The 12,602-nt window shown below is 36.0% G+C and overlaps 1 protein-coding gene across 5 annotated transcripts; it reads left to right on the top strand.

The window, feature by feature from the left end:
* Positions 1-43: 43 nt before the first annotated feature.
* On the top strand, positions 44-12,415 carry LOC128229405 (ELKS/Rab6-interacting/CAST family member 1-like). 5 transcript variants are annotated; one of them, XM_052941316.1, is made up of 12 exons: positions 44-242; positions 494-663; positions 4,086-4,242; positions 4,421-4,528; positions 4,797-4,875; positions 5,108-5,222; positions 5,454-5,638; positions 6,233-6,388; positions 6,732-6,893; positions 8,376-8,534; positions 8,809-8,976; positions 9,189-12,415. In XM_052941316.1, exons 2-12 carry the CDS (start codon positions 495-497, stop codon positions 9,429-9,431), a joined length of 1,701 nt encoding a protein of 566 aa, XP_052797276.1. In that variant the 5' UTR covers positions 44-242; position 494; the 3' UTR covers positions 9,432-12,415. The 5 variants fall into 5 exon arrangements, with proteins under 5 accessions (XP_052797276.1, XP_052797275.1, XP_052797274.1 ...); XM_052941315.1 differs by having other exon boundaries at positions 438-663; positions 4,053-4,242; XM_052941314.1 differs by having other exon boundaries at positions 45-242; positions 4,053-4,242.
* Positions 12,416-12,602: the final 187 nt, after the last annotated feature.

Genomic DNA, 12,602 nt, shown 5'->3' with positions numbered 1-12,602 from the left:
GAATTTAATGTTTTCGCTTCAATTAATTTATTTTATTATGTATTGTAATTTTAAAGATGGATAATGAGATAAATATGAATATAGATATAATATGCTAACGCATATTTGGGTGGATTTATCCAAATTCGAAACTGTGAAAGTTTCGTTGCCTCTCAACAGATGACGCGTTTTGACTTGTACACAGAGTAGAGTGTCATTTTTCAACCTCTAAGCCTGGTTGTCATTGCGTTGAGATTAAAAAGGTATTTAAATAGAAACCGTTATTTCATTTCGACTTAACCGTTATTGAAACATTTCATCAATGCATTATAATATTTGAAAACATTCAACTCAAAAGTCTGCATCTATATCTTGGTCCCAGGTCTGAGGGGGCCCTACATTTGTATCTCAGTCTGGCACCCTATCAGTGTCACGACCTCATTTCCATTTTTTCACAGGTTGTTTTCTAATGTTGTGACTTATTGCATTACCACGCATAATCATAATTCTTAAGAATGAGTGAGGTCGACAAAATATCTGAACCTATTGGTGTGCAATCTGCTGAAGTTCTGGGATGGACAAAATCACTACGCGATAGAACCCCATCGCCTGGTAGAGCAAAGGCGCGATCTAGGAGTCCTTCCCCTGCACATAAAAGTGCAAGAAGCAGAACTCCTAGAAAAGGTAATGGAGCGACTGCCTACATGCCATGTCAGCTACATTGTAGTCTGGGAATTAACAGCTATACATGTACATGTATACTCATAGAGCATCTTTATTTTTTGTGTGAATAATAATTTTTACTCCATTGCATGTTTGGGTTTATATTAATCATTATAGATGCTTTTTATACTTTGGATATTAGATACATTTTAGTAGCTAATTTGTATGTTGATACTTTTACAAAATAGATGGTACTGTGTTATTGTTTTGTTAAACAACTATCCATGCAACAAGTCAGTAAGTCATTTGTATTTTGCATACATGTACATGAAATCAGATATTTGTGATCTCACATTTTGCACATAAACTCTTTCTGGCACATCATTGGGCTGTTGACTTGTTGAATGGCTTTTTAATAATGTAATGCGATAAGACTTTACATGAATTGTCAAAACCACAAACAGTTCTTATTCACTAAGATGCCATTTTTCCCTGTCATCATCCATCAAATATGAGGTACCAGCAATTATGAAACACATAATTATAACTCTACATTTATCACACCCCTTGGCATGAAGTTGTACCCGCAAAATAACTTCTTATCTGACCTGGAGATGATAACCTGGCATACACCCATATACTTTTTGGATGAACAGAGGATGCACTATACACCAATGACCTACCTACCTTATCCAAAAACAAGTAAAATTGCTTGGCTTAGGAATTTTAAATAGTTTGTCACAATTGTTATCCATACTGAAATAATTTTATATAGGGTGTTGCATTGAAGATCCAGGCTCATGAAAGGTCATTGTCAAGCTTAAAGTCAAAGCATTCAAGCAAAAATGCAATTCTTAACACTTTTAAGGATCTGTGTAATTATTTTGAATACAAAAATTAAACCTGGAACTCCTTACAATACCAATAAAAGTTATTCACTGAACGATTTCGAAACAATATTTGAATAAAATACAAAATGTAAAATTTAGTGATTCATTTAGATTTTGAAATGATTCCCTTGGCTTTAGCAAAATAACCGTTAGTTCCATGGAATTATATTTTAAAATAAAACAAACTTGAGTTGTGCATCCTACTGAAATATATGCTTAGGAATAATTGATCCTCAGGTGTATACTTATTACTACTCGGGATATGTAGCAAAATGAATCACTGCTATAATTGTAAAATATTTATTAAAAAAATATGTCACAACTAAAAGAATTATTATATCAAAAGATATACCAGAACCTCTGGACTTTTTTCTGCTCTTGAGATTCTAAAATAACCACACATTTTCTCCACTCAGAGATGATGTGACATGTTACATTATGTGACAAACTGTTACGTGTTTCAGTTCTTTGTTATTTTTGAAAGAAAAAAAATGACTTGGTGTTGTGGTTGTCAGTGGCAGTGGCATCATCATGGTCATTGTGAAAAAACTTTAACTTTGGTGATAAATGAAAACCCTTTCGAGATACTCAAATAAAACTTGGTAAAAATCTTGCCAAAGACAATACCAAGATGTATAGCAAGTAAAAATGGCTTTAATAACTGTTGAGTAATGCACCTTTTTTACTTAAAAATCTGGCGAATACAGGCATTTGCTCCATGGCGCTCTTTCGTATATCATATGTCCATCCCATGGAAGGCAATTTTGGGGTCAAGATCAATTACCCACTCTTACTAAAAATCTTTGTCAGCATTCTAGATCAAATATGTTTATGCTTATTCCCAGTACCAGCATATTTGTATGCTTTGTCAGAAAAGGATTTATGATCCATTATCCTTCTGTAATTCATGTCAGTGTTACAGAACAGGTTAGTCCTTGTGACATTGGTAGTAAAAGCTCAAAAAGTTACAAATTACAAGAAAAACTTTTTCACTTTGGTCTGTTTCACTGTCCCTGTGATTGTAAATGATTGCATTTGAGACACCATAATAATAATACAATTCATACAATTCATTTAATTAACCTACATTTATTTCACTGCTTTCTCCTCATGTGTCTTTGACAAATAAAAAGTGTGTACTTGTTTGCATGTTTGTATAACTGTTAGTAACCATATTACATTGAATTAGTAACAGTAGTTAGCTGTTGACTTTACAGATTTATGGGATTTTTTCGGTGTACTGTTGTACCGTAATTAGTTTTACAGTATTAGCTAAAGAGTTATAATACATTTCGAAGGGTGCTGCACCCTGTCCTTTTTTGGTAGCACCCTTCTTCCCTCATGGAGCCAAGCATAGAATGCTTAGGAAATCATTTTTTTTTTTTATAAAATCTCACAATGTGCTTATAAAAACATACCAACTTTACATAATTGGCAGTTAAAACCCAATATTACTTAAATAAAACACACTTCCTAATATTTTGTTATTAAATTCATTATAACCCCACAAACGGAGTTTGAGGGGGTATATAGGAGTGAGCTTGTCGGTCGGTCTGTCGGTCGGTCTGTCGGTTTTCATGGTTTCTGGACGATAACTCATGAAAGGCTAGACAGATTTGGAAATTTTTTGGTTCACAGGTGTAACATCAGAAGATACAGGTCAAGTTCGATACTGGGCTGGTGGGGCCAAGGTCTAGGTCACTGTTACTAAAAATAGAAAAACGGTTTCCGGACGATAACTCATGAAAGGCTTGACAGATTGGAAAATTTTGGTACACAGGTGTAACATCAGAAGATACAGGTCAAGTTCGATATTGGTCACTGTTACTAAAAAAAGAAAAACGGTTTGATGATGATCGTGTTGGAAGAAAAGCTTGTGAATGCTCTAAATGTCTTATTCCAGAAGAGATCAGCTAGAGCATCAGCTAGTTTTTCTTGTTAGCAGTGTAACTTCTAAATTACTCAACAGATTTAAATAAAACAATACATGCATGATAAAAGTGTGCAGTAACCTTGGAGTTATGGCCTCTTTTCAAAGGAATGGTTTGCCATTCCTGTGTCCAGGCGGCATTTGGGAGTATTCGTCACTCCTGTGACAGCTCTAGTTGTATTTATCTTCACAGTTTGATACTATGTGCTCTTTCCACCCTAAGCACCCTGTCGTTCTTCTGCAGCACCCTGTCCTCTCTAAAACCTTGTTAAAACCCTATAGTTTAGACATTGTTTAAATATGTATCTTAAAGAAGTTTAATTGTTGTTGTTTTATCACTTTGTACTTTTTTTTCTTCTGTTAATTGATATTTTAAGTATTGATTCAAGGTTGCAAAGTATGACCTTGCCTAATTTGTATCAAGGTTAACATCTCTTTGACTTTTGCTTATTTTGAACATGTACATCATAACACAAACTTTTCTAATATACAGGTGGGTGTATTGGGTGATTCACATGCATCCTGTTTCATGTCAGGAGTGATTTACCTACTGGGTTGATTGTGCCCACTGTTTCATTCTCTTTTCAAAGAGGTGTTCTCAGGAACCGTGCCATCTTCTCCAGGCGTGTTGATGATGGAGATCCCCAAGCCAAAAACTTCCAAAGTCCCAAAGATGTCCCAGTCCCAGAAACTGTCGCAGTCCGCCAAGTTGTCTTCGACACGAAAGTCAGATAATGCCCTACGTAGGTCCACTGGTGGCGTGGCATCATCACTCACTGTGTAAGTTTTCTCAGTTGATATTTATTATTATTTTGTAACTACATTTGTACTTTTTCAAGAATGTGTTCACTAAAATTGTCAGTGATGATGAGCTAAAAATCAATGAAATTAAAAAAAGAAATTGTTCATGTCAATGTTTCCTTGCTTGATATTCACAATAATGTACTGTAACTCGCAGGAAATCTGTGTCGAAGAGTCAGAATGGACCAACAGAGGGAATCGAGGCAGAATACATTAAAAACCTGCAGCAACAGATCTATTTTCTTGAGCTGGAAACCAACTATCTATATCCTCTGCAAAATACACATTTGGGCATTTACCTCTAAAATTACCTTAATGTAGTATGATTTTAAGTTGGAATTGTAATGTTAAAGTACAAGATTACATATGTAATTGAGATTCATGTGATAATTTTATGACATTTGTTCCAGAGCATTTTTAAAGTTCATTTAATTTTAATGCAGTAATTCTTTATACACTAAATCAACATTTATTTCCCCTAATGTTTTTGTGTGTAGTAAGGCTGAGTCATATTTCCTTAACCTACTTTGAACGCGTGAGCAGGCAAAGAAGGCTACAGATATGCACCCTATGATGTCTGCAGAGGCAGAGAGGATGCTTGCCAAACTTAGGGTGAGCTGAATGAAGAACACAGTTTTTACTCCTATTTCATTTACAATAACAATAGATAACTATTTTTATATTTTATTTTCAATTTACAATAAGTAAAATAGCTGTCGTATCATAAAACAACAAATAACGAAGATATTTATTTTTTCAATAGTGTGTTTAGCTGAGACAGTTTTGTTGCTTCTGCGTTCATATTTCCACCATTGTGTATATATAATGTAAATGTATGTTGCAGTCCATGCAGTCAGAAATGGAAGGGCTGGAGGTTGAGAATCGTCGAAAGGAGAGCAGCATCGGCCTTGTTTCCCGCGAGAAGGAACACATGGCCGAAAAACTAAGGGAGGAGGAAGGTACACAGTGTTACTTGTTGGCTTATGGTTTACTATAAGGGTTTTGGACCATGAGTCGCAGACAGTCAATTTTGGCAGTTATTTTAAAATCTGAATGTTAAAATCAATATTTTTAAAAACTAAAGAATACTGCAAAGTTTTTATCAGTAGAAGTACCTTAGTTTTGATAGAAATTGATTATATAATTAAATACTACTTTTTCATTGATTGTCCTGTAATTTTGATGCACAGAGGCACGTGCACGGGATAAGCGGATGTTGATGGATGAAGTTATTGAGCTGAAGAAGACTATGGCTAGGCTCGAGTCAGATGTCTCATACAAGGACAGCCAGCTGCTGGATGCCAGGAACGAGCTTGACAAGAGTGCTACAGCCCTGAAAAATGCGGAAACTAAGATTGTCACACTGAAAAGTCAGGTAAACAGGAAGTTTTCTTCATAGAATAAAGACAAGAAATAAACCAGTCTGACATTTGTTATTATTCTAATTTTAATTTGAAGCAATGTTACTGTACATATCTTCATTGCTTCTCAAGCAGATTGAAATGTAGCTTTGTCATAAGGTAAATGAATTTAATAAATTCATTAACTTTTATTAACCTCATCTTATATTGAAATGTGCTGATTGCAATAACGTGTGATATCAGAATAACATTTTAATCTATAAGGTTAGTTAAGAACCTTGAAATTTTTCTTCAGAAACTAGTTGGCCCTAACTTTAAATAATTGAGCCTAATGAAGTTTACTGCATTAAACAACTACACACTTGCTGTCCGGTTTAATGTATGAAAAAAGCATTAACATCATCAAATTCTTACTCAAACATAATATTTCATGCATGGTGGATGGATTGAACAATCTGACCCTTGAGAATGTTGCATGACTGGTAACTCAGCAAGACTTTTAACTGGCTACTGCATGTGCCATCGGGTCTGGTATCTCGCTCCACCCGCATACACATGAAAGATAATTATATTCTCCAACCAACCAGATACTTGTGTATTATTTGTAGCTGGAGCAGCGTATAGAGCAGCACAAGATGACCCAGATCAGCCTGGATGAGAAGCGCTCAGAGCAGCTGAGTCTTGAGACCCAGCTGAGGACGACAGAGGAGAAATACTACAACAGCACTGTCAATCTTCAGGACAAGGTTGTAGCTGACCTCAGGGTAAGTATGTGTCAAGGAATGATTGTATGCCTGCAATATACAGGCTCTTGCAGGGTTTTATTTTGTTATTTTTGCTCTGACTGATGTTGATGATGTAATTTAATACATTATCCATTTCTGAACTGAAGGATTTAACTTTAGTATACAAATAAAGATTTCATGTAATAATATTAAATTTCTTAAAAACTACGAGTTCAAATAGACACAACTACTGGATGTTGATACCTCCAATTTGTTTGAATCATTGCAATAAAATGTAAAAATCTGTAACCTTAGCTTAGTGTACAAACTAATAACATAACCATGAGTGTAATCCTTGAATTTATATAAATGATGTGTTCAGGATGAGATTCGAGACCTGCGCCAGAAGATGAAAGAAGCTGAATTGACAGCTGAACAAGAGAGACACCTACGTACGAAGATGTCTGATGACAGTTCTACCATCATACGTGAGAATGCCACCCTCCATCAGCAGGTCGTTGAGGTGACCAAGCAGCTGGAAAGGGTATGTACAGTCTTTCTGACATGGGCAGCAGTATGTATATTACTGGCATGGTCAGCATTACTGGCATGGTCAGCTGTGAGTATTACTGGCATGGTCATCAGTAAGTATTACTGGCATGGTCATCAGTAAGTATTACTGGCATGGTCAGCAGTAAGTATTACTGGCATGGTCAGCAGTAAGTATTACTGGCATGGTCATCAGTAAGTATTACTGGCATGGTCAGCAGTAAGTATTACTGGCATGGTCAGCAGTAAGTATTACTGGCATGGTCAGCAGTAAGTATTACTTGCATGGTCAGCTGTGAGTATTACTTGCATAGTCAGCAGTAAGTATTTCTGGCATGGTCAGCAGTAAGTATTACTGGCATGGTCAGCAGTAAGTATTACTTGCATGGTCAGCTGTGAGTATTACTTGCATAGTCAGCAGTAAGTATTTCTGGCATGGTCAGCAGTAAGTATTACTTGCATGGTCAGCTGTGAGTATTACTTGCATAGTCAGCAGTAAGTATTTCTGGCATGGTCAGCAGTAAGTATTACTTGCATGGTCAGCAGTGAGTATTACTGGCATGGTCAGCAGTAAGTATTACTTGCATGGTCAGCTGTGAGTATTACTTGCATAGTCAGCAGTAAGTATTTCTGGCATGGTCAGCAGGAAGTATTACTTGCATGGTCAGCTGTGAGTATTACTTGCATGGTCAGCAGTGCGTATTACTTGCATGGTCAGCAGTGCGTATTACTTGCATGGTCAGCAGTAAGAACTACTTGCATGGTCAGCAGTGTGTATTACTTGCATGGTCAGCAGTGTGTATTACTGGCATGGTCAGCAGTGCGTATTACTTGCATGGTCAGCAGTAAGAACTACTTGCATGGTCAGCAGTAAGTATATCTGGCATGGTCAGCAGTGTGTATTACTTGCATGGTCAGCAGTGCGTATTACTTGCATGGTCAGCAGTAAGAACTACTGGCATGGTCAGCAGTAAGTATATCTGGCATGGTCATCAGTAAGAATTACTGACATGGTCAGCAGTAAGTATATCTCTGTTCTGTTGCCCTCTCCAAAGATACACTTTAGTACCCAGACCTGGTTTTAATCTAGGAAATAGACTTGAATATTATTTATATCAGCTGTCTTCACAATTGATCAACAGAAATGGTATAAACTAACACAGATTCTTTTCTGGATCTCTCAAGATTGACATCTGCTAGTCACATAATAACCCTGGACAAACAAAGGCATGTTGCACTGGGATCCAATATATTTTTAAGTTAATCAAAGTGGGTAAATATCAAGGGCAGTTGTAATTGGATTTAAACGTTATAATAATTGACACCAGTACTGACTGATACATATCACTTGATAGCAGTTTTTCAGTAAGGGGTCAATAAGTAAGAGCAGTGTCGAGATTAGTTCATTAATATATATATAGTTGGCATGCATCAGGCACTTGTAGAACCAACAAAAATTTGTCTGTTTTCTATTCAGGAAAAGAATTTTCGTGATGAGATAGAGTCCCGCCACCAGGCTGACATCTCAGAGATGGTATCTGGGAAGGGAAGGGAAAAGGAGCTACGCTTTGAGATAGAATACATGCGGGAACAGCTCAACAAGGAAGCTGAGCGTATTAAGCACCTCCAGGAACAGGTATGGCTTCCTGTAAAGGCAGTGGAAATACTTGACCCCACAATGTCTGTGCTGTATGACAACTGCAAACTGATCTTACTGTTAAAATTGGTTTGTGTTGCTAAATTAAATAATTTACTAGCATGTATAAACATGCATATTTTATGAACATTGCTTTAGATTTTGGAAAAGCTAGAAATTAGAAAAAAATTATAATCCCATTAACAGTAGACTGTTAAATGTGCTTATTTTCATGTTGCTATGGTTACTTAGTGATACATTTTCCCTGTTTCAGCTGAGTTTCAAGGAGTCAACATCAACGCAGCAGGAGTTACAGTTGAACACAGCGCGAAGTCGTGTGACAGAGATCTCTTCGATGCACGAGGCTCTGGAGAAAGAGAACACACATCTCCGAAAAGACAAGGCTCTCCTTGTAGACCATGTCGCTGATATACAGAAAAAGGTACCAACACTGCATTCTCAGTTACCGGTAACTTCATAACAGGATAATTTCTCTCTCGCTTTTTTATCTTTTAGGTTATTTCCCTTTGACTGTTCTATTTCAAAACTGTGAAGAGAAAGACATTAACTTTTTATAGAATCTATTAGCATATTTACTTATGAATATAAGGAAAACACTGATCATATTTAAGCTGTGACTTTCATGTGCTTTAGTTGGAGTCAAAGAATGAGGAGGCTGTATGTCTACGAAGCGAGGTGATCAGCCTGGAGAGCCGCGTACAGGAGCTGGAGCAGCTCACCACCCATGAGTTCTCATCACAGAGTCAGAAATGGGGAGAGTTTGAGAAGCTGGCGGAGAGCATGCGCACCCTGTCGCACACCATGGCTACCTCTCGCCCTTCCAGGAGTCCTGGCAACACACTCTCATCCACCGCCAGCAGGCCCTTACAGTTTTAGGGGCCATAAAGACAGTTGTGTTGGCAACCATATGGTTATAGGAGATCTTTGAGATAAATCTCCACCATTAAAGCTCAAGTGTAGAACGCATTCTGATAAAAGTGTCTGTGTATGAATTCTGTACTGTGTACGCTAGGAGATATGTAGGGGAAATTGTATTGTTAGTCATTGACGCTTTGATTGTTTGTATCTGCTTTAAAAGTTAGTTCCCTACCTTTTATGGACATTAGATCTGAAAATGTGGACACCACTGGACAGGCATGAACAACGAAGACGGTGTGCTAGTTTCAGCCCTGAAATAGTATTCATGGAGTGAAAAGTACTTGTTTGATCTTGGTTATTATTTTTATATTTGCACAATTTCCCATTATATTTTTACAAAGATACATTAACAAAAATACTTAAATGTTTGGTAAACCTTTTGTAGTTGTTATTGGCCTTGAATTATCTTCAAGTACAAAGTTTGTACAGCTGTGTTATGTATGATTACATTTGCACGAACATTTCAGTGGGTTTAGTTGCATAAATCTCACACTTGCATTTAAAGAATATTGCTTGCCAGTTTTAATAGTTAATGTTTTATCATCTTGTTAGCTGCATTATATACTCAGCAACAATGTTCATAGCACTTTCATTTTTATTTAAAATAAAAATAGTTGTTCATCTCAGGAAATAACTTAGCATAATCATGTTTTTCAGTTATTGTGATCTATTATTCTAATGTTGCATACACAGTCATATTGACAGTCTGTCCAAGTAAATTTGAAATGAAAAAATAATTGGTTTGGTCCATTATAGGTTTAACAAATTTGTGTTAGCAGTTCTTTTGTATTCAATTCAATTGGATGCATTTATTTGCTATAGGCCTCCGACCCAAGACATCTTTTCAAATGTCAAACTCTTCTCATTTGCTGCTTACGACTTATATTATTACTGTTTGTAATAGGCAATGTCATCCACGGAGGCATGTAACAGACATCTTTATTTAATGTTCTGAAACCCATTGTCATTCCTATGTTCTTCACCAGATATTACTTGCCTTATTTCAGCCCACACATGTCATAGGTCTACAAGCAAATATTCCTTTATTTTGTCAACGACTTATCCACAACCTACATTAAGCTTCCACTTTACAGTTGATGTTTTTCTACTCTAGTGGCAGCCTTTCCAGGCTACATGTAGACAGTCCATGATCTGATCCTATGTTGCTGATATTTGCGATGTGAATATTTTATTCCTGACCTGTTTTTCTTCATGCTCTCAACTTCAACTTGTCGTCTCAATGCTTGCAATAGATGACTCGTTACACAACGTAACAGATGAACATATGGAAAGGGCCAGGACAGCTTACACAACGTAACAGATGAACATATAGAAAGGGCCAGGACAGCTTACACAACGTAACAGATGAACATATGGAAAGGGCCAGGACAGCTTACACGACATAACAGATGAACATATGGAAAGGGCCAGGACAGCTTACACGACGTAACAGATGAACATATGGAAAGGGCCAGGACAGCTTACACGACGTAACAGATGAACATATGGAAAGGGCCAGGACAGCTTACACAACGTAACAGATGAACATATGGAAAGGGCCAGGACAGCTTACACAACGTAACAGATGAACATATGGAAAGGGCCAGGACAGCTTACACAACGTAACAGATGAACATATGGAAAGGGCCAGGATAGCTTGTGGCATGTTTGAAGGATTCCGAACTTGCCTTGACTTGAGGGTTGACCTTGGCTTGAACCAGAGTTGTACTTTACTACCTTGAAACGGATGTATTGCAATGAAATGGCTGTTCAATTCTAAAGAGCATATTTATTACATGACAATCTAATTGAAAATGACATCTATATTGCTGTTATATGTACCTCTTTATAGCCATATAAAAAACCTAGGCCTACAAATTTGTTGAATTTGAATATTTGCCATGAAAATTAAATAAACTTGCGTGGCTGATTATTAGAAGGTAATGGGTGTCAATGTTAATTATTAAAATTTTATTCCACGTATATTATATGGTATGTGGTTATCATCATTTGGTGGGAATTTTATTGGAGAGATTGAGTGATAATCCATTTTATAGCTTGAGATGTTATCCGATTTTTTTGAATACAAAAAACTCACATATTTTTAAACTCCTATATAAAGTTATTGTTTGCTGTTTTCACCATATTTAGGTAAGATATCTCTCACTTATGTAGAATGGCTCATGTTATGTAGTTTATTTATCTATTTTACACTGAACTTTGTTATTGCCACAGGGAAATTAGTTGTAGTTAGATGTTTTAAAGAGATTATAATGTGTATAATATGTAGATTGAGTGTTCTTAAATAGTTCTGTTGAACCATCCACATTTTATTTGAGGAGTTTGAAAGGGATAGTGTTACATGTTATAATAAACTATAATAAAGTATGCTATTCATGAATGTAGATCCTATTATACATTCATAGACTTCTGTAAAGTCAATAAGTAGTTTTGTTGAGCTTGCAAGTGATATTGACCTAAATAGACTATAACTGTATTATATTACATATGTTGCATGAAATTGCCACTCTGATTGATTGAATAGTCAGAAATCATTTATATAGACTCTGAAAAAAGTAATGATGACTCCTGGTCTTCTCTTTCTATGCTGGATTTAGCATTTCTTGAGTCTATTTCTTTTTGGCTGCCTCTTTATGTGACACTTATCTACCAATCAGAATTGCATTTACATGCTAGCTATGAAATATTCTCCTTTACATTGATTCAGTTTGTTTGTCTCTAGTTAAAGTACAGAAGCTATATAACACACAACAATATCTCAAAACAATGTTAAAATAACTCCTTGTTTAAAAGATCTGTTTTACTAGTGTATATTTTGTTGTTGTTTTTATCATTAAAACTATCGTCTTTTATTCCAAAACTGTGATAGAACCACAACATTATTTCATAATGTATCCGGTCAATAAATGATAATAATTATATTACACTATTTCTGTGCTGTGTTTTTGTATAGTCCTCTTTGTTAAGTTGACAACAGGTTAGCTTATGGCTAGTTTGCACATTTAGAGTATTTTATCTGTCAGGTAATTTTTGGATAAATATTGACCAATCAATAAACATTTTAGCTAACTTTGACCAAACCAGAGTTATCCAAGTTGTATACAATTT

The sequence above is a fragment of the Mya arenaria genome, chromosome 3 (assembly GCF_026914265.1).
Source record: "Mya arenaria isolate MELC-2E11 chromosome 3, ASM2691426v1".
Lineage (NCBI taxonomy): Eukaryota > Metazoa > Mollusca > Bivalvia > Myida > Myidae > Mya > Mya arenaria.
This window is presented reverse-complemented; position numbering and strand designations above follow the sequence as displayed.